Here is a 25,891-nt window from a genome sequence, read left to right as displayed (position 1 = left end):
CTGCAGCTGTGTTATTTGAGACTCAAGAGGCATGGCTTAGGTTTGATAAATTGATGTGGCTACAAACAAGGTGAAAACTGAAGTGAAGTGAGGAAAAGCAGTTACGGTGATGTCTCCACAACTTGAGACTGCTGTGAAAAGAGGTCCTGAATTTATTGCTCTAAGTAGCTGGGACAAGACTATGGACAAAGGAAGAACAGCGAGTGTTATTAGCCTTAATAAGCTTATAATAAGACTTCCTAAAATGTGCTTGTGGCCGAACTGGTGAGATATGGTTTGGGAAGTGGATTATTCAGTGGGTGAAAAGTTGTGTGTAGTGCTGAACTTGAAAGGTTCTGATCAGCTGAAGTCCACCTGGAGGCTTGTTACTGGTGGCATCAGTGCAGGGGCAGTTTGTCTACATTCCAGCCACTCTTCCAGGTCACTGATGTACTTAGAGCAAATCTGTGGATGCTGCCAGACTGTGAGGGTCAATTGACTTGCTGGAGGCTAGGGCTAATTGAGTGGGATGTTTGCAGGTTGGAGAAATACCTGTCGGAAACTTTATGAAGTTGAAAAGCAAATGCCAAGCCAAATCTCTTTGGGGCAGAATGACCCCATGCAGCAGCATAAATGTGGTGCCAACTGGTGAAAAGTACCTTTAACAGTAAAGAACATAAGGGTCCTTGTGGGTCAGTGTGTGCCTTTGTGGTGCAAAAGGTGAAGAGCACACAGGGCGTGGTCAGCCAGTTGAAAGAAGCAATTATTCTCCACTACTTGGAGCTTGTGAGACTGCATCAGAAGCACCATGGACAGTTTTGTATTCCCAAATACAAGAAAGATGCTGAGGTGCCTGTGAAAGGCCACTAAGATAAGGAGTCAGCAGCACATGATGTATGAAGAGGGCTTGAGGAGTGAGTTTGTTCAGCTTTGAGAAAGATCTGGAGTGGGGGATCCTAATTGCTGGCTCTGACTGTTTAATAGGTAGTGAGGAGGAAAATGAAGACAGACTCTCCTTAGCTATGCTAAGGATAAGAGGGAAAGGATAAGAGGCAGCAGACACAAGCTACAGCAAGGCAGATCTTTATAATGTGTTAGCAGTATGATTTCCCACACAGAGAATGAAGCACTGAAACAGGTTGTGGGATCTCTGTCTCTGAAAATATTCAGAACCTGACTATGGTATGACCCTGAGCAACTTGATCTGACTTCAAAGTTGGCCCTGCTTTCAGTTGGGGGTTGGATTGGATAACCTCCAGAAGTCCCTTTCAGTCTAAATGAGCCTCATATTGTGCATGGGTAAGCAGGAGCTAGTATACTATAGTTAGTCCTGGAAGAAAAGTAGTAATTGGAAATCTATCCAGATTAAAATGTCCAAGTCAAGTCTGAAACAAGTTTTTCATATAAAGCAATTTGGTTGCTAAAAGCTTACTTTAAAATTGGATCCCATTTTTAACTCCTAATGGAAGTCATAACTGTTAGAGGATTTGTTAAAGATCTGCCTACATTTCTTCTGTTACTTCAATAAGGAGCCAGTAAGACCAGTCTCTTACAGCACAGAGCTGGCTGACAGTGTGACACATATAGAAAATATAGTTTGGCAGTGAATCCAGCAGCTATTAAAGAGCATTCCCTAAGCTTAGTGTCATGATGCAGTTCCTGGACAAAAAAGGGTTAACTTTCTGAAGTAGCTTGCAGTGGAGGGCGGCCTTAAGAGCTAAAAAAAAGTCGGCAGTGTCAGCAGTGCAGGGGGCAGCAGGCATCCACATAACTTTGTAATGTAACTGTTAACTCATCAGATCTTCTCATGGACAGCTGAGATTTGCTGGTCCTGACAAAATGTGTTTATTTTATATGTCATTGTGTGGCTGCAGTTGTTCAATATTGGCAGATAACATTCAAACTTTATAGGTAATTGAAAATGTGAAGTTAATGTTTAGCTGTCTTTCTGAACTTATTCGAGACTTTGCTACTTAGTGCAAAGTACAACCTTCCTTCTCCTCCCCCAGACCTCAGTCCTCTGGAGAGTAGGTGGTATGTGGAATGACAGCATAGAAAAAGGGAAGGAATGGTCTGCTTAAGGGAGTCGGGACTTTCCTACGGATTAAAGGTCTTGTTCCTTCATCTAGAAGGACATCACACACATCAGTGCTCCTGACCACTTTTTAATGACTTTCTAGTTTCAGTATAGGAGGTAGAGTGCTGGGGGCAGGGAATGCTGAATGCTTACAACTGTTGCTGTACACTTAGCAGAATTCCAGGTCCTTCCTTATTAATTTCACAGAAAAACCAAAGCAAAAATCAAACTCCCCAGAGCCCCCAAAATCCTGATAACTTGGTATTTATGTCAGGCAATTGCTTGTACAGAATTTCTTGGTAGCTTGTCCTTGAGCTTTCTGTAAGGACTGTGTGTGCTCACACGACTGAATGCAGTGGGCAGTCTCTCTCATTATGCCGTGTTCCATTTCCACATTACTTGAATTTTTGCTTTATTGTTCCTGTGTAAAAGTAATATCCTACCAAAGACACAGGTGTTAACACAACAGTATTTTTTTATTTACATTGTTCTCCCCAAAATGGCTAAAGTGCACTACATAGTTGGAGTTTTTTAAGTTATTTGTACTTAAAACTTCATTCTTGGTTAAGTTAGGAATTTCGTAGCCCTGCTGGAGTGTGGGAAATCCTGAACCAATGTAAGGAAGAAATACTTCTCTCTGAGGGAGCACGTGCCAAAGTGATTGAGGAATAAATATTGTTCTATGGTGATATTGAAGACTCAGCTGGATGAGTCTCCAAGCAGTCTGATAAAGCTGGACCTACTTTAAGCAGGACTAAGTAGCCTCTAGAGGTCCCTTGCCTCTTACCTATGTGAAATCATTATTCTCTACATCAGTATTAGAGCTTGTTTGTCTTTGCCACTGATAAGTGTGTTATGAAGAGACTTGTACCTAGGACTTCACTTGTGTTTGTGGTAATTACTAGGTGGAAATGATCACTACAGCTTTTATGTCTGTAGGACATGACTTGTTGAGCACTTTAGAGATGTCACAGGCTTTCTGTGAAAGCTGCCTTTTTTTGGTTGTTTTTTTTTTTTTTTCCCCCCTCTGCAAAGTGGTACTGATGAATAGTGATTCCTGGGACTTGAGTCTGAATATTTCAGTCTGACAAATGAAGTCAGTGTGATTAAGTCAAGAATGTCTTGCTGCTCATAACTTAGACTGTGGGATAGACTTGAGCTTTCCGGGTAATTAGCAAGATGCACGTTGTAGTTACCCTCATGGTTGGGATGGAAGTGTATGTATTGATTGTGTATTAGAAAAGTGAGTTGTTACTTTTATAATGAAAGAGAACAAACAGCAATGACAAAAAATCCTATACTGACACTTTGTGTCTGTATTTTTTGATTCTGGTTGCAGTTGCCTTGTTTTATTTCTGTTAGTGTGTGTAATGGCAAGTTTATTATATGGTAGTGTTGAAACAACAACCGTATAACTTGGAAGGGAAGTTGTTTGTTGGACTTTTGTGACATCTGGAATAGCAACCCATGTTTTTGCAAGTTTGTGGCTAGGTGGAGGAGACTATGCTTCTGTGTCATTGGTAACTTCCAGGTTTTGAAATGAAGCAGAAGTGATGGGAAGTAACTCCTCAGACTTCTGTGATACCTAGTGCCCAGTCCCTCATCCCCAATTTTTGTCTTCCTCTCAAAGAATAAGAAAGTGGATATTGTGATAGCATTCAATAGCATTAAATTGCTTTTCCAAATTCGAGTGGAGAGGTCTGGAGCCTGGAAGGAAGTGGGAGGGTATTTATCTGACCAGATCTTCAGCTAGCAGTCTCTGTGGTCTTCCTAGGACCTTTTTCTGGAGAGAATTCTTATGGTGGAATCTATAGTTAGTTATAGGTGATGCTGGAGGATAGTAGGATCTTGTCTATTCCGTTGTCTGGAGTATGAGGTGCCCTAATTATGCATAAATACTAATTGATAAGAAGTTGGAGTAAAGGTGAGTTACACAGGGCTTTGGAGGACCTTGTAAAACTGAGTGATTGAACAGTTAAAGAAGCTGAAGTGTAGGTGGATGTTCAGTGATGCTCCTGAAGTGTCCTTTGTGGAGGAGAGTATTAAACTTCATATGTATTATTTATAATATATTTATAATATTTCTATAATTGGAAATGTGGCCTTGGGTTTGTGATGGTCAGCTCTGTGAACTTTGCCAAAGGTCTTGCTTGCAGGCAGCTACCTGTACAAGGTATGAACTATGTAATGCACTGTTTTGAAGCATGTTCTCTGTAATGATATGTTGACAGCTACTTTCAACTTGAATTGGAATTTCTAGAGTTAGCTCTGAAGAGTGTACTAGGTTTGAAACCTCTTCAGAATAAATTGGTGTCTAGAAAGCGTTGATTTTTATGTAACATGTGTAGTTGCCTGTATTAATGAAAGGCAGTTGGTAGAAGGTGATGGAGCTGACTTAAAGGCCAGTGAAGTTCTGTGTACTTGATTAATAGAAGTCAGAAAAGCTGAAGCACTAGCTGACTAAAACTGTATATCTTCTGAATGGAATTTGTCATCACCTTGAACTTCCAGCCCTGCAAATAAATGAAGAAATTGAGCTTTTAAAATAAATTTTAAGCAAGCAAGACTGAAGTTATGTCTAAACATCAGGTTATAACACAGCTTCTTATTGAACGAGTTACTTTGCTCAAAGCTGAAGGCTGTCATTTCTCCCAAGTCTTATTTTTTGCTGAGAATGAGAAGACTGGTCTCTAAGGAATGATTTGAGTGTGCCCTGGTGTCTCAGTTGAGGACAGACTGATGCTGATAGAGATTCTATGTGTGTTCATATATACAACTTTGAAGAGCTAAAAGCTTTTTACAAATCACATGACAAAAGATGAATATCTGCTTATGGATCAGAATACGAAAAATGAGTGATAGAGAAGACTGGTCGCCTGCTGTGAGCTGGCTGTCCCCCTGATGAAGAGGAGAACCTTTAGTGAAAAGAGTAACTGTAAAGAATGCAAATAGATGCAAATAAAAGGAGATGAGGAACACATTTGGTAAGGAAGTATCTGCTTGAACAGGTTGTAATATTCATGTTAAACCCAAAAGCAGTAAGACCTGAGGATGAAAAAAGTAACTGAAAGTGCTCTGTCTTAAGTAAATATGTGTTAGCTGAAAGCAGTGGTGTTCTTGAGCACAGAACTCCTGGGCTTTGTTGGTTTTCTTTGTGGTTTTGTGTGTTTGTTTTTTGCAAGTTTTTTGTGGGTTTTTGTTTGGTTTGTTTGTTTGTTTGTTTGTTTGGTGTTGGTTTTTGCTTTGGTTTATCTCCTTCCTAACCTTGGCAGGCATACTTGGTATTGCAGTCATTCTCTTTTTGCAGTGTAAGTACTTCAGGACCTTTATTGGGTTACCTTCTTGGAGAATAACAGTCAGTTATTCCATCCTTTCTTGTAGGTCATGTTTTCTAGGCTTTTGAGCACACATTGCTTTCAGACTCTGGATGGCTGATATATAAGATGTTCAAGCTGAACAACTCCAGATGGAGCCTCAGTGCTGCTGGCTGGAGAAGAGAGTTTACTCCTATATTAGCATACTCTAGAGTGTCACTTCCAAGCATAATCACCATATACTTGCTGTAGCTTTCAGGACAGTCTTTGCTCTCTAACCAGTTACTTATCATTCTGCCTGTGTTACTTACACTTGTTTATGTTGACTGCTCTTCTAATTTGGACCCACTACAACTTGAAAGGTTTTTTCCTGCCTGCCTGGAAAAGGTTTGTGTGTCTTACTTCATTTTGTTTTCTGTATACAATGCAGTTACTTGGCAGCACCACCAAGACTCAGAAGTACAATGCTTCTTTTGACCTTCTGCCATATCTGTTAGATGTTTTGGTGATGTGCTTTAACATTTTGCACCACATCAGTTTGTCAGAACTATTAACTCATCTTTTGTCTTTCAAAAGATTAAGATCATCTGGAACTCTTTAACAAACTTTCCAATCAGAGGTTTCAGTTACATTAAGGACTGCTTGTTTCAGTCTCTTCTTTTAGCATATTTATACCTATTGCTCTGATACTCAGGGATTTGAATTTATTTAAATGTGGATGTGAAGCATTTTGTGTTGGTTAGGAAGAGTATTGTGTTGGTTAGTGGTGTGTAATTTTATGGATAACTTTGGAACTCCTTGTTTACTCTTACTACTAGTTTTTTAAGGAAGTGGGACTAAGAGTGAGTTGTTCTCCTCCAGTCCTGCTTTTGTGCCTGGCCTGTTGGAAAAAGAGTACCTCGTTGTCTTGCTTATTTCCTTTTAAAGGAGGTGGGATTGGAAGATTTGGTTGAACAGAGTTGGAAATATTCATTGCGGAAGAACGTCCAGCTGCCTCATAGCATGCCTCACTTATTAGTTCAGCATGTCTTTGTAAACATCTGAAAGCTTAGTATCAGGATAAACATGAATGTCTTAATTCACTATGTGTTAATATATATATATAAGTTTATAATGTAAGAACATGTAAAATGGACATTGATGTTAATATGGTTTAAATTGAAATGCCAAATGAAGTTTTAAAGTTCATAGAACTTTGTAAACATTCTTGATGAATAGTTAGATTTAAAACTTTAACCTTATAAAATTGGTTTTCTAAGAGCGTCCCTCCCAACTGAATTTGAAAAATGAGCTTAATATTCTTTTTAAAATTCCTCTTGTGCCTTAGATTGTGTTTCGTTTCCTGCTGCTTGATACTAAAGGTCTGTGCAGCATGGTAGGAAGCAGAGTATGCAGGGGCACAGTCACTGTCTTCTGTGGAGTTACTGAAACTAGAACAGAAGCATCAGTTAACATGTGAAAATGACATTGTGAAATAAGAATAGTGGGTAACAGCCAGCCTGACTTCAAAGGCAAGGCTGCTTCAAAGCTCCAGCTCATGAGTTGGGCCCAAGCTGTGTTAGTGTTAAACCCCGAGTTGTAACTACTTGTTACAACTTTGTGTTGCACTGGAGTAAAATACCCTTTTTACATCTATTTTGTTGTTTTACATGCTGAAAATGTGAGTCTTGCTGATAATTGTTTATTGTGGTGCTGTAGAGGTTTGCATACTTTGTCATCTTGACTGATTTGTGTTAGGATGAGAGTTCTTTGTCCAGTGTTGCCTTGTGTTGCCTTCTAACAGGCAGTGTGAATCCTCTCTGTGGGCTCTGGATGATGTCTTATGAATGGCAGCTGTAGCCTTCCTCACAAATATTACTATTGCTTGGTGTCTCTCTGTAGATTAATATGTTGATTCAACAACTGGAAGATAACTGACCATCCCTTCCATCAGCTGTGGGGAATGAAGGAGCAGAGTAACACAAGCCTCTTGTTAGAATGGTGTGATAGGTCATCACCTGTACCCTTAGGAGCAGCAGGTGGAGGTTCAGAGTACTTAAAAATTGTGCAGAACATCCCGTGACAGCACTTAACTGAGAATTTGTCTGTCTTGAGCTTGGTGTTTTGAGTAAAACCCCTGCTTCAGCAACAGTTAACTTTTGATTGAGAGAAAGCCCGAGGATTTCAATAGTCTCGGCTTCAGACTATTGAATTGCTACGCCTCATTTCACCAAAACTTTTTGCATTCTGGCAGGCTTTTGCATGCCTGTTATATTACTATGATAAACACTGAATAAGGTTTTAAGAATTGCTCTCTGAGATGAAAATAATATACCTCCAGTTTTCTTCTTTAAAAAAATAATGCAAGTACTGTACAAAAAAAGGAACTTGAGCTGAGTACTGTACATTTAATGCTTATAGAAGCTCACTTTCCCCCAAAAAATTGATTGATGAACTAGAACTCCAAGTAAGGATTGTGATAAAGCAGATCCTTAGGCAGGAGGAACATTAGGTTATAATACTATCTTTTTGATGTAAGTGCAGTTTTTTTCTTAAGTACTTGCTTAACAGTACTAATTGAAAGCTAGTGTTGAGGCATTTTGTACTACTTAATCTTGAATTTCTTCTATTCCTTGGTTCTGATCTTTTTTTGACACAGGAATTTGACCATGCCCTGGTACTCAAAAGACACACACACTGACTTCTTCCCAGTCATTTAACCATATGTTTTTATAAAGCCTCAAGTTGAGGCTTGTTTTCTGCAGTGTCCTTAAGTGCTTTGCTTTTCCAGCTAAATACATCTGAAAATACCACTGGACTGTGTGACTGTGCTCGTTGCCTCTGTTGCATTGCTGCTTGTGATCGACAGAGCTCATTCAGAAGGTTAAATGGGGGAGAGAACAAGTGAGTTTTTGTAGGTTGGGGTCTCTTGGGTGCCTTGTGAGTGCTGACACAGGAGGAGTAGGACTGGAAGAATAAGTCTAAGCTTTCTGATGTAATTTGAAATTAGACTGACCTAACAGTAATGCTTAGCCTGACCTTAAGGGTTTTTCATGGGAAGTTCTGCTGACATAGCAACTTGCTGTCACCAAAATGGGATGTTCTTGTTGTTCTGCTCCATTCTTGGTTGGAACTCTTCTTAGTTCCCTGCCATTAGTGTGTGCTAAGGCCAGATGTGAACTGAATAACTTGCTGATAGAGGGAAAAACTTCAGTTTTCTGCTCTTCTGCAGTTTGGCTTTATCGTCTTGTGGAAATAGCCTGTGGGAAGTCAGTGGATAGAAAGCATCAGTGTGGTCTCCCTAAAACTTGAAGCATTTTGGAGTCTATGTACTGTTATATACACTATATGTAAGTTCAGTTTAAATGATTTGCATAGATAAGTTTGATTTTTATTTTTTGGGTCTTCAGAGTCTGAACATCTGTCAGAAGATAAATGCATAAAATTTGGAGTAGTGATCTATTGGCTTTACTTCCTTTGCTGTTGAAGGTGAATGAAAAAGATGTAACTGATCTACATTCTATAGCTGCAAGTGTGTTTATGTATATAAATGTGTATTTATGTTGCTCGTTTCAATCTGTAAATCTTGAAAGTAGGAGCAGCAACAAAAAAGTTTGACTTCTGAAAATATTCATGCAATTTGTGTGAGAATACAATGTTCTCATAGCACAAACGAGCTGTTAGAAGAATTCCTTGGTGGAAAAATTGTTGAGTATTGACTTTTTAAATGTACCCTGGTCATCTTTATGTAGCTAAAGCCTCCAATTACTGTGAGTAGAATTGTCCAAAAAAAAAAAAGGAAACAAAAGAGCTTGTGTGGTCAACTAACTGGGATGTTTTTCCAGTTGCTTTGTTACCTTCCCAGAAGTCTGAGCAGTTTTTGTAAATCCACTTGTAGGGCTTTTCTGTGCTAAGTTTGTTGGAGTTACATACAACTGATCGTTATGCTGAAGTTCAGTACAGGTTAAGATTGACTAGATTTAAATATTGCAAAATGCTGATTTCTGAACGCAAGTGTGTTTTTCTTTACATAAATGACATGACAGAATAGATATATCATGTACATTCTGGAATACATTGCTGAAATGTAACTTGTGAGCCTTATAAATAATGTAGAAAACAATAGTCAAATATTTTTTGAGAACCACTTCACCCTATGCTTAACTGTAGCAGTGGCAAGTGGAGACAAAATTTGGGCAGATTTCTGTGCATTTCAGTTAGTGTGCAAATGGTTGCCCTCTCTTCAGTGTCTGACACAACAATGTTAGTTAAGAGGCATGAGAAGACTAGACAAAATATGCTTGCATTACTTGTGAATTAGTCATGGCAGATACTCTCTGTGTGAAATGCATTCAGATTTTTTTTTTTGAATTTTCAGGCTAATTTTTCAGTCTTACTGACTGGCATATCAACAATCTTGGTCTAAGGTTTTGGCTTAGTTTTTTATTTGTGCAGATTAAGGTGTTCATCCTGTTGATGTTAGTCAGTAGTTTTATACTGAAGGAATTCTTAGCGGACCCTTGAAGTCACTTTTTTTGGGTGTCTTCGTGGACTCAGTTATGGTTTGATCAATGAAAAATCAATTGATGGGAAATGGAAATCTTTTAACAATGGACTCCTACATAAAGGCACATAGAGACTTCTGTCCTGAACACATGGCTTGTCTTTTGTGTGAACTTGGTGGGTGAAAAGGTGGTTCATATCTCAGGTTGAATGACCCCTTCATGCCTATGAAAATGGGACTACTAAAATTTAGACTTGAATCATGTTCCATGGGCAAACATCCTGGAGTACTGATTCAGTAACTGGAGAGAGAATTGGAGCATCTGCAATGGCTCTATTAAAACTTAAGCACAGGAAAAAGAAGTAGTGTGGACCAAGACTTTGGTTCTTTTTCATCATGTTAGTTTGCTTCAAGAGAACCAGGGTGAAGTTTCTGGAGCATCTGTTTGGCAAAAGAAATTGCGAACCAGTGACTGATTGAACTGTTTTGTCCTGATGGATTTCCCTTTTTGAAAGGAGCGTGGTGTAAAGTGCTGAGCTCAGAACATAGTTGCTTCTGTGGAAGGTATTTTAGGTATTAAGTGGAAATGCATTGAATCTCACGCAAACACTTGACTGTGCCCATTCTTGCGTATTTGCTGTGTGAGGGAAGATCTAGTGTGAAGGCACCACACTGCAGGATAGCAGAAAGATTGCATGTGTGTGATGGTACATGTCTTTGTTAGGAAGTAGGATAGGGAAGTTAAAACTGAGTTCTTAGATTGGTGATCACGTGGAGTAGTTTGTGGGGGTTTGACAGGGGTTCTCTTGTTTGGTTTTTAATTGTAGTTACTGGTATGGTAAGTGGTAGAAGTTACACTCATGCATTTTTCTTGAATTAATCTTTATTAAGAGTTCTATCTTTCGAAAACAGAAACAAGTGCAGTCATTTAACTTCAGTTTTTACCTGATGCTCTGGATCAGTAAGCAGACTGCTACAGTACCATTGTCTGGTTATTGCTTTTTTCAGTAAGTCTGAATACACACAATGCTCATATCTAGTTAAATTTCCACAAGACTGTTACACCAGTTACACAATTGTCAGGTTGTTTTTATAGGAAGTTGTGTATTGGTGATAGTATTCTCTAGTATTCTCTAAAAAATGGTCAGTCTATGCCTAGCTTTGATGTTTTTGCTTGAAGCACGCTTCTGTGGTGTTTCTACACTGCTGTGAATCAGTTATTCAGAAGAAAGTGGGAATTGTCTTTTAAAAAGCCAAGCTAATTACTAAAGGAAGCTTAATGTGAAGACTCGGAGACATAATCTTGTGTCCCAACTAATGATTGCTTTGTTTTTAGGTGCCTTAGCTGGACCAGTTGTTGATCCACATGTGACAGCAGTTTGGGGGAAGAAGGTTGCACTGAAATGCATAATTGATGTAAATGAAACAATAACACAAGTTTCTTGGGAGAAGATATATGGTAAAACTTCACAGACTATTGCTGTTCATCATCCTGAATATGGAATATCTGTTCAAGGAGAATACCAAGGAAGAGTGACATTTAAAAACAACTCGCTTACTGATGCAACAATCATTTTAAAAAATGTAAGCTTTTCTGATGAAGGAGAATATATTTGCAAAGCAGTTACATTCCCACTTGGAAATACACAGTCATCCACAACTGTAACAGTACTGGGTAAGTCAACTTCTTTATGAAAGAAGGTGAAGTTCTGCAGACTTACTAATAAGTTGTATTTTACCTTTTAACACAAAGAATATGCAAAAAATGTATTTTCTGGTCTTCTATTACAGGTATCTTCTTGTTCTTACTAATGTCATTGAGAAGCCTTTTTTTTAGGTCTTGCTTGTTTAGAACTTGCTCGTTGATTGTCTAGATATTAAAAATAAAATAACCAGTTCCTATTTAAATGTTGTGCCAATACAAACATTTAATGGCTTTACAACTTTGACTGGGCAGTCCTGATACCATGGGCTTGTGTGTGTGTGTGCTGAGAAGCTGCTGAATGCTGCTTCAGCTACCACGGTGGGTAAATTCCCTCATAAATTCCCTCAGATAGTGCTGTGAGTAGTCACCAGTTTTCAGGAAAAAAAAGGTATTGTTTAAAACCTGCTGATGACCAATTGTCTCAGTGAAATAATCCATCGTCTGTAATGAGGTCAGTGTTCTAAGAGAGGTGGCAGATGCTCCATGCCTGGAAACATTCAAGGTTGAGTTGGATGTGACTCTTAGCAACCTGATATAAGTGAAGGGGGATTGGACTAGATGGCCTTTAAAAGGTCCCCTCCAACTCAAATTATTCTATAAATGTGTTGCTAACATGGTAACTTAATGTAGCTGTTTGGGGCTGGTGATGTAAACTGTTCTTTGCATAGTATAAACGTAAAGCAAAACTGTCTAGTTGACTGCTGGGAGCTGTGGGATGAAAGAGGCAACTTAAGCTCTTGACTGGTTGTGGGTGGTCATAATGCAAAGCTTTCATAAACTTGGGTTTTCACTTATGCTAATTTAGTCCCTCTTGTTGAGGGTTGAGTAACGCTGTCATAAGGAATTACTACTGAAGCACAGGTAGACTTAGGTGGTAGTGCAGTGTGAGGTAAAATGATTACCCTGAAACTTGAAAACCTATTATTGACTTGCCCTCTCCTTATAGTAGTATTCCTTCCTGTAGTAAAGGTACTTCTGTATCTACTGCAAGTGGTACTTTCTACAGCTGAGGTGGTCCTCAATGACTGGTTTTGTAAACAGATAGTAGAGTACTCAATGAGATTAATCAGATGGCTGTTGCACAGTATGTAAACTGGTTTTCACCACAAGGTGGGGCAAAATAAACACATCAAAGCAACTGGCTTAACCCAATTTGAAGCAAGTAACTTGACCAAAATTCTATGTGATGTACAAAGCATGTAGTTTTATGGCTCTCTTTTCCATGTACTGCAAGTGGCCGTGGCTGTGGTTATTGTAGCAGTCCTTTGACTTCAGGTTTCAGCTATTGTACTTTACCAATATGCATGGGAGGTTCTTACTGTTCTGCCTAATCTTTTCTAGTCAGTTCCCAAGATCTTTTTTTTCAGATCACATTACTAGTTGTGTCCATTTTGTCCTTGAAATTTCAGGTTTATGGAGAACCTGAGGACGCACTTGGAAAGCAAACGTATGTCCTATGTATTTATTATTCTGCATTTGAAAATGTGGAAGGACCACAATTTGCTTGATTAGATATATATTATAAAAAATGCAGTTGTGATGGAGTAGGAAAAGTATTTGTCAGGCATACAGTGCTTCTGATCATAGGTTGTTTTCCATAGTTGATGCAGATGGTTACCATTGCTGTTAAGGCTCTCAGTGACTCAATATCAACCTCTGAATTGCAAAACCCAGCTATTATTTGCAAAGATGCCTTTCCATCCTAGTTAGCAGCAGCTTGGTTTGCATGTACAGCTTGGTAGCCCACCCTTGGTTGGGCTTACACTGGCCACAGAACTTACGTATTTTCTGTCCTTCTGGAAACCTTTTACTACACTGAAATGTAGACTTCAAGAGTAAGAATACTGGGGAAGTAATGATTTTTAGAATATGCATGTAAATTAATAAGTTGTGAGCTTTGCTGGCCTGAGCTCGGCAATTCCAAGCTCAGCAGTCGTAAGGCATGGAATAGCTGTAATCGAAATTTAAAAGTTGGTGTAACTTTAAAATCCAGCTTTAGTCTGACTGCATTTTCCCACTGGTCTAAAAAACTCTCCCTTAAGTGAGGAGAGAAAAGTTCCTGTCCTAGGGCCGAAACTGTTTCCAATCCAAGCAACACTGCCTTTTTTCCTAGTCCCTAATCTGTTCCTCTTTAGCAAAGAATTAGTTTCCTTCCCATATGTAGTGGACATAGTTCATTATGTAGTAGGTGCTTCTACACTGTAAGACAGAGACACTGAAGACAAACGGAAGAAAAAAATGACTACAAGATAAAATGCCCTTTGTTTTGCCACAGTGTACTGATCACCATATTTAGAACTTCTCTTATGCTTCTTAAGCGTAACAAACTTTCCACGTTTGGTGACTTTGCTTGCACCCAGTTTTCTTTGTTTAGTGCCCCATGCTGTCTTAAAGAAAATGCATTTTAAAACAAGAGGTTAAGACAGTAAAAATATGAAAATGCTCTTAGGGTCAAACAGGTATATTGAACTTGTCTACAGTGTTGTTTCTTCAAACTTAACTGCGTTAAACTAGAGCAAAAAATCACAAATAGGTTTGTGGCATGCTGTTTTTTAAAAGACACTGACCAAATGGGCCAAACTGGTGTCTTGAGGCAGAAGAGATTGATTGTGACAGGTCAGCTTGCACAGCTGACATAATTTTTATGTTGCCAACTTGAGTGCTGTACATGACTGTTTTAAACACTTGGTTTGGCTTGACTCTGCTGTCTTGCCAAGTTAGATTTCTCAGCATGGATATCAATAAAGGAGGTCTTGTTCTTCTGCAGCCTGGCTCTTACCAATGCTGCAAGTGAACAATGAGCTGTGCAGGTGAGTGTCAAAGGTGTAAGTCTGTCACCATGAATAGATCCCAGACACTCTCACGTAGAAATTCTTACAATTAGCAATCAGAAGAAGGTGCTTGTCAGACAGGATAGAAACTGGGTCCTCTCAGACCATTCTAATAAAGTAATGGTGTTTAAAAAGTGCCTGTGAGATATACACATTAATTACCACACAATATTCTGGGTCAAGAAAAAATAGCAAGTGGATAACAAAGTTATCTGGTCTGACTGGTTTTAAAATGAACAAACAAAAAAAACCCAAAACCACAAAAACAAAACAACCTAAAAGTCAATAATTAAGGATTAATTATCCAATAGGATAAGGTACACAGAAATATAAAGCTGCTAGTTTTGAGGGGAGAGAAAATAAAGGCTAGAAATACTGTTTTGGAAAGAAGTTATTCAAGTAAATGTCAGTTGCAATGAAGAAGGAACATTCCCAGTGTCGTGCTGTTGCCAAGGAATTAGTGAATTTAATGGCAAGAGGAAATAATCTTGTTTGTGTTGTAATCATTCCAATTTTGTCCAGACCTCCTGTGCACAGTGGCAGAAGAAAAGTTTTAAAACTAACAGAAACAGCTGAAAAAGGCTTATGAAATATTTAAAATCAAGAAGAAACTTTGAGGCCTGGAAACTTAATGCAATAGGATTTAAGGCTCTTTCTCGTTTGAATGCTTTATTGTCTTGGTTTTCTATGAAGTGTAAGGACTTGAGCAGTGAGAGGTCCATGTTGAACATAAGATGAAGGTAGAGTAAGTACAGTTGAATCAGGTAAATGGTCATGAGTCAGTATATGCAATTTAGGTGAGACTTTAAATATCTTTATAGCACAAATGTAATTCATGCCATAATGTTGCTTTAGATTTGTGTGACCATTCTTCTAATTTACATGAATGAAATGATCAGTGGGCAGTGACCTCTGTCCATTCACTCAGTTAATGATTTAAAGGCAGGGAGGAAACCACCACTGCCCTTGAACTCTTACAGTGTGGAAGCAGGACTCTTCTGATTTTGGATCTCTGTGGGATTGGTGGCTTCCTTTCCCAAACAAAGCATTTCACCATCTTTTTCATTTGACCTGAATAGAGCATAATGTTTCTACTGAAGGGGTGAAGCAGCTTCTCTAATGCTCTCCCAGCTGCCTTCTTGTGTCCACCACCACCACCACTGTGAGCAATGAAAGTCTGTAGGACATGTTTCAGTATGATTCAGGTGGCACTCTGAATGCTCCTGGGATAAAAGGGGACTGCTGCAAGAGTTGGTGCATGTAGAAGTTACACTTTCCAAAAAAAAGGTAAGAAAAAGACTACCACAAAAAACCCTTCCAACCCCCTTCTTTTGGGTAATCCTTTATCCAAATGGAAAGTTGTATAACTGTTTCCCATTGAGAGAGGTGAGGTGCCAATGACCCCTTGTCATTATGGATTCATTTGCCAGATACTTCTCTAAATCCATGAATGAAACATCTAGAGAGGCTGTAGAATACATATATATATGAGATATGTATACATGTAGAATATATGTATCGTGTAAAATAACTAGCTGGGTTTCTGCTGGTTTTGCTTCAGTTGCTGGGACAAATGATAATTCTGAATGATAAACTATAGAAATAAGAATCCTGACTGCAGTTGCTTTCTGCTTTTTAGTATGTGGCTATTTAGTTATCTTGTAGTTAGTGTGTAGTCCAAGAATCATAATTTATGGGACAGTAGAAGGCTTAAACATTTGTGAAATATAGAAAAAAACTAAAGCACTGGAACACATTGGTTTGGGAATAAGTATTTTACAGAGTTGAGTAGTTTTGAATAGTTCAGCTTTGTGTCTTGTTGACAAGTGTAAAACTAAGTATTACACAATGAACACAAACTGGCTTATGTCACAAATTTCTGGTACCACTTGAGAAAATAGTCTTTTTTCCTAATAATGATAATCTTAGCAGAAAGTGGGCTTTTTTAATTAGTGTATCCTGCTCTCTGGCTACTGTCACTTAATACTTGTAGACTTCTTTTTCTAAAAGAAGAGAACTGACTAGTCTGCTTTAAATCTGGGGATCTCTGCTACCTTAGTTAAGAGTTCTTGTTTACTTATATGTCCCTTTACAGAGAGGTGGAAGAAAAATTCTGCAGCTAGGTACTTTTTTTTTTTTTAGTCACAAGAATAGAATATATGAAACTTTATTTCCAGCTGAAATTCTTTGACTCTATATTGCTGGCATGAAACGCTACTGATAGTTGCTTATTTAATTGATTTCACTGTACAGAGATCTCAGGCAGGGAGTGATACAGCAAAAATTAAAATCTTTATGCTTATAAAATTCTAAATGTAAATTTGAGTGTTTACATCTGCCTTTATTAATACTACAGAAGCTACTGAAAAAGTTACAGCTAGTGATTTGGGGAGAACAAGCATGGAAACCAAACTGTGGGTGAAATAACAAAGCTGTGTAGTGTCAGGTCCTCCATATTAGGTTTTAAAGGCTTTTTTTTTTTTTTCCAGATGATAGAATGCTCCAGGCTTATTGCAGAAAGCTCTAGTTATTGCTAGTGTTGGAGAGCAGGGAATCAGATTTGAAAGAAGCTCCATTAGAGATGCTTCAGATATAGGAGAGTGAGTGTAGAACTTGGCATAAAACCCCTGCTGCTGGTTTATTTACAGTAAGGTCACTAACAAATCACAGAGGGTAAGCATTCAGAGAAACAAAGTAGAAAATAATTTGCTCTCAGTATTGGCCCAAAAAACCTTCAATTTCACGGTGATTTATATTCTTTAAGCTCTTCCAATCATAGAACAGAAAAGACATTTTTATAAGGTTATCCGTTTAGTAGCTGCCTTTCCCTTTAGCGTAATTGAGCAAATAATAAACTACTTTCTTCAGACATGAGCAGTGTTAGATTGAGCAGAAAACAGTCACAGACTGATCCTGGCACTGAATTCACTCCAGCTGAAAGAAAATATTTGATACCCAGTTATCTTTGGAAGGTATAGGTAGTTGGAGGAGTATCTTGCAGATATGGTGATCTCTGCTCTATTTCATTTCAAGTTGTGTGTGTGGCTCAGCTTCAACTTCTGGGAAAGAAATTCCATTAACTAAATTTTTCCTTCTTGTCCTGAAAGGCATAGAAGTTGCAAGACTTGTCTTTGCTTTGTGATTAGTGAGTGCTGGTCCACTGAGGTGGATTCTGAAGAATTATGGTGTGTAGGGATGACCTGCCCTAGAGGACTCCCAGCAGCCTGATAAGAGCAAGAGACGAGCATTATGTAATAGGCTGCTACTCTACTGCAAAACCTGTATCTTACAATATTGGTGACACAAATGGGCTGTTCTAAAAAAGCACAACCTTGGTTTGTGTCTGAAGGACCAGATAGTATTTCTGCCTTAGACTGCAACTGGTGGATGGCTTGTACAGGGCTGAAAAAAAACCCTGTTAAACGAAAAAGGAGATTTTTCAAAGCTTTTCAGTCTGTGGCCCTCAGCAGTAGACTTGTACATAAGGAACTAAACTTCCTGTTATAGTGAAGTGTGTTGCCTAAATCTGCAAAATTTTGGGGTGGGCAGTGGTTTTACAAGGAGGTCACATCCTCCCATGTGTCTTAGGTGTAGTACTGAGTTCAAATTTTTTACTTTTATAGAGATTCATTCACAAAAATATATTTATAGGCAGAATTTTATCAATAATTAAAAACAATTTATTTGTGTATCAAAACCATATAAATTTTATATAAAATTACATGTATTTGTGCATGCACATTAGATTCTATATTCAGTGTGTGGTGTGTGTATACAGAACAATGCTTTTTTGGAGGCTGAATGTCCTTTGCAGCATGGAAGTCATTTATATTGTCCTGATGAACAAAAGCTTAAACTCTTAATGTTGGGTGTTAAAACACTGAGGTAGCTTTGAAATGACATAAACTGGCAGTGTAGATTAATACTTGAATGCTTGAAAAGGCAGCAGAATCTAAACTTTTTGAAAAAAAAAATGCACTGTAGTTTCAACTTAATATTTTAAGCTGTCTGTTGTCAGACACTACAACTGGAGCACTGTAGTTGGCGTTTTGGACCTATCCACACTGGAATTCCCTGTCAGTGCATTAAATGTAGTGAATGAACAGCTCCGAACTTGGATGAACGGACAAAGGTGAATAGTGTCAGCAGGCAAAATCTTCATGAAGCTGTCACCCATGAGCTTGTTTCTGGGATATCTGATTAGCCTAGGCTTTTGCAAATGGATTAGATTTTGTTTGACTCTTACACAGTGACAGTTTCAAAGATGTGGAGTCTTTCTTGTCTAAATTTACTTTTTCTCCCCTCCCTAGTTGAACCTGTTGTGAGCTTAACGAAAGGACCAAACCCTCTGATAGATGGTGCAAACTGGACATTAGCAGCCACTTGTACAGCAGCCACTGGAAAACCTGCTGCACAGATTGACTGGGAAGGAGACCTTGGTAAAAACGAAACCACCCCTATTACTCCGTTTCCAAATGAAACAGTGACAGTTGTAAGCCGGTACGTGATTAAGCCCACGCGGTTTGCGAGAGGAAGACACATAACTTGTGTTGTGAGGCACCCTGCTTTGGAAAAGGAGATCCGGTACCCTTATGTGTTGGACATCCAGTGTAAGTATTCTGCAAGGTAGATGCTGCTTGGTATATCTCTTACAACCACCCTCTTAATCGGTGTATACCTTCCACAGGAAGGAGATGAGCACTTTCTGCTTCAGGAAAATGAAGGAAATGAAAACTCTACAGAAATCTAAGCTGTGATTGAGGCAGGTCAGGCAGGAGTAGAAACCTGGGGTCTCTGTTTTGCCAATAAGGTCATGAAGCTAAAACACTGTTATGTTTGTTTCTGTTGTTTGTTTTGGATATTGAATCACGGGTCAACATTATTATTCATGTTTAAAAATAAAATTCAAAAATTACTGACAAAGTAACAAACTCAGTTGATCTGTAAGCTCTTTATAGTGTCTTAATTTCAGCAATAGTAAAGAGAATTGTAATAAAGATTCATGTTTGAGATGACAAGTTGAAAGTAGGCCTTATGGTCAGTAAGTTATTTTCAGATTAATCACTAAGCTTTGTCCACTCTAATTAGCATAAGGAAACAAGAACATAATACATACATTCTTAACATTTGATATTCAGCTTCAAGTTGCTCATATAATTCAAGTGTGTACCAGGCTTGTTTAACAAATGTGTGGCTTTAAAATGCATGAAAATATGTGGTGAGATGACTTACAATGCTGCTTACCTAAAACCAGTTAAGATGAACTTTAGTCATGTGACCTTTTTTTTTTTTGGTTAGACAATGCATATGTGACCAAACCCAACTATTTTCAAGTTGTTCCTTTATTATCCTGTTTCAGCTGTGTGCTGCTTTAAAGTTCCTGAATCACAGAAGTCTGTCAGTTCAATTAGAAGAAATGTAGTGGCTGGAAAAAGTAGACTTGCTATTTTGGTTTGGCTAGAATCTAATTTGGGTTTGTTTTTATTCCGTTTGGTAAAGAATCACTTATTTTGACATAAAATAGTGATTAGTGTTGCTTTATTTTACCAGTCTTGAAGTTTTAGATTGAAGGGCCATTGATACAGAAATAGAACTAAAGGTGATTTTTTTTCCCATCATTGTCTCAAACAGTGAAGAAGAGAATAAAGTTTCATATTTAAAGTGAAATGAGGATGCAAATTGATCTTAAATATTTTTATCTGAAATTAGTGTTATGGCATGTTTAAGAATTTCTAACAAAATTGTATAGTAACACAGCAGCAAGTGAGCAGCAGTGTGTGTTCCTCAGTCTTCCCTGACATTGCCACTGCTCCTCCCTCACTGCTGTAGGAGTTTATACTAAATCATACTGTCTGTTCTGTGGCTTCTGAATATTTCAGCTGGGTGTCTCTGGCTTATCTGACATCACCTCCTTGCTTTTTAGAGCCTTAAAAACATAATTCTACGTATTGGTGCCAGTGGATAACTTAATCTTTATAGCTGGCATCTGTGAACTTTTTGGTGATTTCCTAATTACCTGGTTTTTCCAAAGGCTGTTTCTGACCCTTTGCTGTATCTTTTTAGTGAGAAGTAGCTCTAAATTACCGTTCCTCACTTCCCAAAAAAATGAAATAGATTCTTTTCTTCTGAAGTCCTCTCACTTCCCCAAGGTGTTGTACGGCTGCTGAAAACACGGGGAAAGTTGCACTGATTAAAACAACTTGTTCATTGCTACATATTATGCTGTAGCTTGGAACTGCATTGTGTTCTCTGTATTTTGGTGGTGCTGGTGGTCTTTAAATTAAAAACAGACAAACAACAATGAAAGCACACATCCCACTTCTTCCCTCCCCTCCAAAAAAAGAAAAAACAAAACAAAACAAAACAAACAAAAAAAGCCCCCTTCTGCTCCACTGATCTGACCATTAGACACAATTCACTCTTAACAAAAAAATTGTGATTGATAGATGGAATCTTTTTTTGTCAGATGCCCCAGAAGTTTCGGTAACTGGCTATGATGGAAACTGGTTCATTGGAAGAGGGAACGTTCAGCTCAAATGTAATGCTGATGCAAATCCATTACCTATGGAATTTATGTGGACCAGGTAAATATTTATATAAAGGGACTTGCCACATGATTCAAGTGGTATAATTGCTTAGCTTACAGTAAATGCATGTTTTGAAAACAAAGAGTATATGACTTATATTGGGTTGTAATGATTTTATCCTGCCATTTAAAAGGAGAATACAAGATATGTGTATGTATGAATATGGGTGGGTGGATATCTTGTAAATTTATATGCCTGAACAGTTTGTCATTACTCTCAGGGTAAAGTCTCTTTAGTTACTCAAAGTAGACTAAACTGTGTATGCTGCAGCACGTAGAACAAAGGCCAGTAAGTCTAGTAGGGATCCAACTATTTTTTTATTAGTTCTGTTTTATCATCACTGAGAGTAGATTGTAAACACTGGAACAGACTTTTCTGTATCTGCATTTTAAAATCTGAAAATTACGGCTGAGATGGTTTACTGAATTACAGAATTTGTCATGTTTTTCAAAGTGCTCAAGTAGTTGCCAAGTCAGATGAATCCATCGTGATGGAGACTGGGTCTTGAACAGGTGTCTAGTAAAATAAAAAACTGAACATAGCAGCCACACTTCATGAATATATGAATTAGGTGGGCCCTACTCTGAAGTGTACTGCTTGGCTTTTGCAGCCATGGCTGTACTTTGTGCAAGAGACAAAGGAGGACAATAAAAGCAAGCACAGATAAGTCTTTCCTGTGGAAAAAAAAAAAAATAAACTCAGCCCTTTTAGATTTACTTGCTGCCTGTAGAAAAGGAAATAACTTTCCCAAGGATAGTGTGAATTTATCTGTAACTGTTATAGTGGCTTCTCTTGGTAAATATTTGGGAATATATACTTATTGGAAGCTGTTATCAATTTCCCTACCTTCTCAATGGTGGGTATAACTTAATGTAGAGGAAGAGTAGTCATGACATGGATTGAAAGTGTTGCATTGATAAGTTTGGAGTTGCTTGATGGCAGTATTGCAGGAAAACAAAACATTACTGTAACTGACTCAATCTTAAAACCAGACACTGAAATTTTCAGAGTGGCATGGCTATGCTAAACTAACTTTAGTAAAATGTGTACTTTACCTACTGCTACAGTAGACTGCCATCCCCATCCCAGGCTTAGCTCAAAATCAGCGTGATGAGAAATTTCAACACATAAAAACTCCTATGTTCAGAAAAGCTTGCCAGGCTTGCAGCTAAACAGCAGTACCACTTGTTTCTTCAGATGCACTGGGTTCTCAGTTCTCTCATTTGAATTTGAGACATATGTAAAAACTAATCAATACTACCTCTGTCTGAAATTCCAGAAGAAATAAACATATTTAAATACATTTAAAGCACTTCAAACTTCAGAGGTGACTTTTATATCTCCTAAGGTTAAAATGGAACCAACTCTTACAAAAAAGCTGATTTTTCTGGAGCAAAACTAGGGTACCTTTTTGAGCAGAAACAAAACCTATCAAAGAAGCTGCAATACTGGTGCATGAGGAGCTTCAAGTGTGTGTGTGGGGGGGGAATCCATGTAAGAAAAGGGTAGCTTGAGTATTTAAGGAACCAAAAAGTAGCTGTGTTCAAGTGTGTGCTGTCTTACTGGTGTCAAATTATAGTAGCTTCTAGAACTACCATACCAAAAAATGGTATCTCTTGGAATCAAAGATGACACTGTACTTGCTGGCATAGTGATATTTTCATGGTCAGTAATTTTAAAATGTTGAATGTATGAGAATTTTATTAGCATGGACCTGGCAAACAAATTGGCTGTTTGATAATGTTTCTGGAAATAAATACTTCTGGTACTAATGAATTATGGAGTATGTACTTGATCACTTTTATCAGCTTTATTATGGCTGAGGCAGTTCTGGGCAATAATCACAGCAAAGTAGTAGGAATGTTGTCTTCAACCTACATATGTTGGAGATCATTTTTGCTGTTAACTGTGGGGTGTTTGGTTTTTTTAATTGAGTACTTATTTTAAGGTGTTGGGTGGCTTTTTTTCAATGCTGTTTGAAAGCATTTAGAAAGTGTGCTTTTATAAAGTTCTGTGATCTGGTGAGCACATGCTTGCATATTGATTTAGGCCTGGTTAGCTGTTAATAGATACTTAGATAAAACATGGGATGCAACAGCATGAAATTATACACAGGTGTTTAATGGGCAGTTGGCAGCTCTGTTAAAATAGTTTCAGTGCTTTTGCCCTTTCCCCTTTCTCATCGTGTTTACCCAGTTGTTACTGCAATCTCAGGCAGAGTGGTACAGGGAAATGATAGAGTTGGAAAAGCCAGTTGACCAGAAACAATTTTTTTTTTTTAACCAGTTGTTTCTCCAAATGTTCTCCACATTCTGTTTCAGTGCTGTAATTTGGATGGAAAAGTGATGGGGGATGAGAAAAAGCAGGTCAAGAGAGGGGGAAACTGCTTGAACTCTTGCTCAGAAATTCTAGTCAAAATGCCCTGTAAATTAAGCATGTATGGACAGAAATATTTATTGTGATAGCTCAGCTGGATGCAAAAGAACAGGGAGATAATCCTGACAGCAGTATAAGTGCTTCTTAGTTAAACTGTTAGTTTTTAGAGCTTGAGTTGGCTTGTTACTTCAAGTTCTTTTGAGATAATGTTTTTTAGCTGTAGTAGTCTTCATTTGTAGACAGCTTGCTAGTGCCAGCAGACTTGACATTTAAAGGTTTTGGCACAGAAATTAAAAACTAAATAAATGTTCAGGTGTACACTGAGAACATCCAAGAAAAGCCCACTGACAATGTCAGAGCACAGTGAAAAGTTCACTTTACCGACTATTACAAATATTATTTTAAAGTGTTCTATTTAAACTAGTTGTAAGATTCACATTTGAAATATAACTGTTTTTCTAGGTTGGATGGACAGTGGCCTGAAGGATTGCTGTCTGTCAACAATACTCTGCAGTTCAGCAGCCCATTGACTTATAACTACACTGGGACTTACATCTGTAAGGTGACTAATTCACTTGGTCAGAGGAGTGATCAGAAGACTGTCTACATATTAGGTAAGTCATCTCAGCAAAGACAGTGTGTTAACTGTGTTTTGGTCAGTGATGGAATTAACAAACTGAAGAGCCAGTTGATGCATGAAATATTTACACATTTTGTGTGAAAACCTATTTGAAGTATGGATTTAAGAGCTATAATACAATTTGGGATAATTAATAATTAAAAACATGTAGTAGGAATTCTTAAAGTTGAGGTGCTTCTGAAATCATTACTTTCTCTTGGTAGGTGAACTGAGAATTTGTTTCTTACAGTGTTAACCTGTGTTTGACAAGATATATTGACGGCAATAAACAGCACCTTGTCTGTAATAAATTGAAAAAACAGGTGTTGTTGGGAGGTGATGAACTACATTTAGGAAAGCCAATGGTGCTCTTCTTTAAGGAAGTTAGGGTTATGTTCTGAGTGTGTTTGACATCAGTTACTCATCTCATTTTCTCAGGATGCAGATATCCAGTAATCATGAAGTATCTCATGCAGAACTTGCTGATCTACTTAGTGTAATATAGCAGAGGTGTGTGACTGTATAGCATCACTGCTGTTGGAGCCCACAACCTTGTATCTGTTAACACAGTGTAATTAATGTTTTACTGTGACACCTTCTTTGTGGAAAAAACAGCATGACTTATGGTGTATGTGAATGGTGCCCTACAAGTGTGAAAAAGCTCTCCAGGTTTCCATAACGGATTAGGAAAATTAGCTAATACGTAGCTTGATCAATAAATGTTAATGTCACTTTTATAAGGAAGATAATACAAACATGAAAATTAAAATCTTTTCAATAAGTTATTGACATTTGCTGTTTCGATAAGGGAATTAAGTGTCAGAGTGCATGCTGGCATGGATACAAACATAGATGACTCCTTAGTAAGAACTTAAAACTCAATATGAACACTTAAGAGTGGAGATGAGAATGAGAACTTGAAACTAAAACTGAAGGTCCAGGATGTTTGAAGCCACATCTGTCAGAATTCATTTTTGATAGTTGTCTGCACCTTTAAAACAAATGATGGAGTTGCAGTCACACTGACATACTAGCTTCCACAATGGCCTACATTGTAGTTAAGTTCTAATTAACTGCCTAGTTAATGACCTAGTTAACGGGAAACTTCTAAGTAGTTTGAGACAGTGGAATTATTTGTAAACAACTTAATAGCTAGAATTTTATACCCCTTTTATATATACCTTTTTTATATAAGTTAAAAGATTTCAAGTTAGGAAAGTTACTTTGATGAGAAGTTACTTTTGGATGCTTGGTTCTAATTCTGCTTCTATGAAGAAGAATTCATTGCTACATAGAAGTCTCATAACAGTAACAAAGACTGTCATGTTTTAAGAAGTATCAAGTAAAAAAATTCAAATATCATCATTAAATAGGGTGAAATATTTGCCTGGATTGTAACATTGAAATACACTTACACAGAAAATAACAGTACAGTTCATAGCTGTTTTCAGCCCTATTCTAATTCTCAGGAATGGGGCAAGTTTTTTCAAGTGCACCACTTTTCAAGTTGTCAGTTCTGTGAATATCATCTGCTGTAAGTAGAACTCATGCTTTTTACCATGATTGTCATGCATGAAGATATAAGGCCATCATTCAAATTATGTTTGCAATTAACAGACCAAAATAGGCCAACCAGGAAGTCATGTATGGCGTTTCCTAAAATGAATCAAGTTTTTGAAAAGCAGAAGAAGCGTACAGGCCAGTTGGGCTGTGGTGACAGCTTGTGTTCTAGCCCATGGCAAATGTAACAGAGCTTAATAAGCTTGCTGCAGAGATAGGTAAGCTGCAGCAGTTGATCTGTGATGTGAACTGATGGATACTGTTTACCATGAGCGCAGCTTTTCAGCTTTGTTCAGCAACTTTGTTTTGCTGCAGTGATTTACTTGCAATTAGCAAACCTTAGCTGGTTTTAGGGAGCAC

General features: G+C 38.0%; 1 protein-coding gene across 7 annotated transcripts in view; it reads left to right on the top strand.

Annotated features, from left to right (window-relative positions):
- The window catches only part of NECTIN3 (nectin cell adhesion molecule 3), a 59,670-nt gene that overhangs the window by 8,637 nt on the left and 25,142 nt on the right, over window positions 1-25,891 (top strand). For all 7 annotated transcript variants that reach the window (XM_064644125.1, XM_064644127.1, XM_064644128.1 and 4 more), the window contains 4 exons: window positions 11,190-11,528; window positions 18,700-18,999; window positions 20,856-20,973; window positions 23,815-23,966. In XM_064644125.1, the coding sequence (XP_064500195.1) occupies window positions 11,190-11,528; window positions 18,700-18,999; window positions 20,856-20,973; window positions 23,815-23,966 (909 nt within the window). The remainder of the gene's footprint in view (window positions 1-11,189; window positions 11,529-18,699; window positions 19,000-20,855; window positions 20,974-23,814; window positions 23,967-25,891) is intronic.

Source organism: Pseudopipra pipra, chromosome 2 (genome assembly GCF_036250125.1).
Source record: "Pseudopipra pipra isolate bDixPip1 chromosome 2, bDixPip1.hap1, whole genome shotgun sequence".
NCBI classification, from domain to species: domain Eukaryota; kingdom Metazoa; phylum Chordata; class Aves; order Passeriformes; family Pipridae; genus Pseudopipra; species Pseudopipra pipra.
Note: the sequence above shows the minus strand (reverse complement) of the source record. Positions and strands in the feature narration are given on the sequence as shown.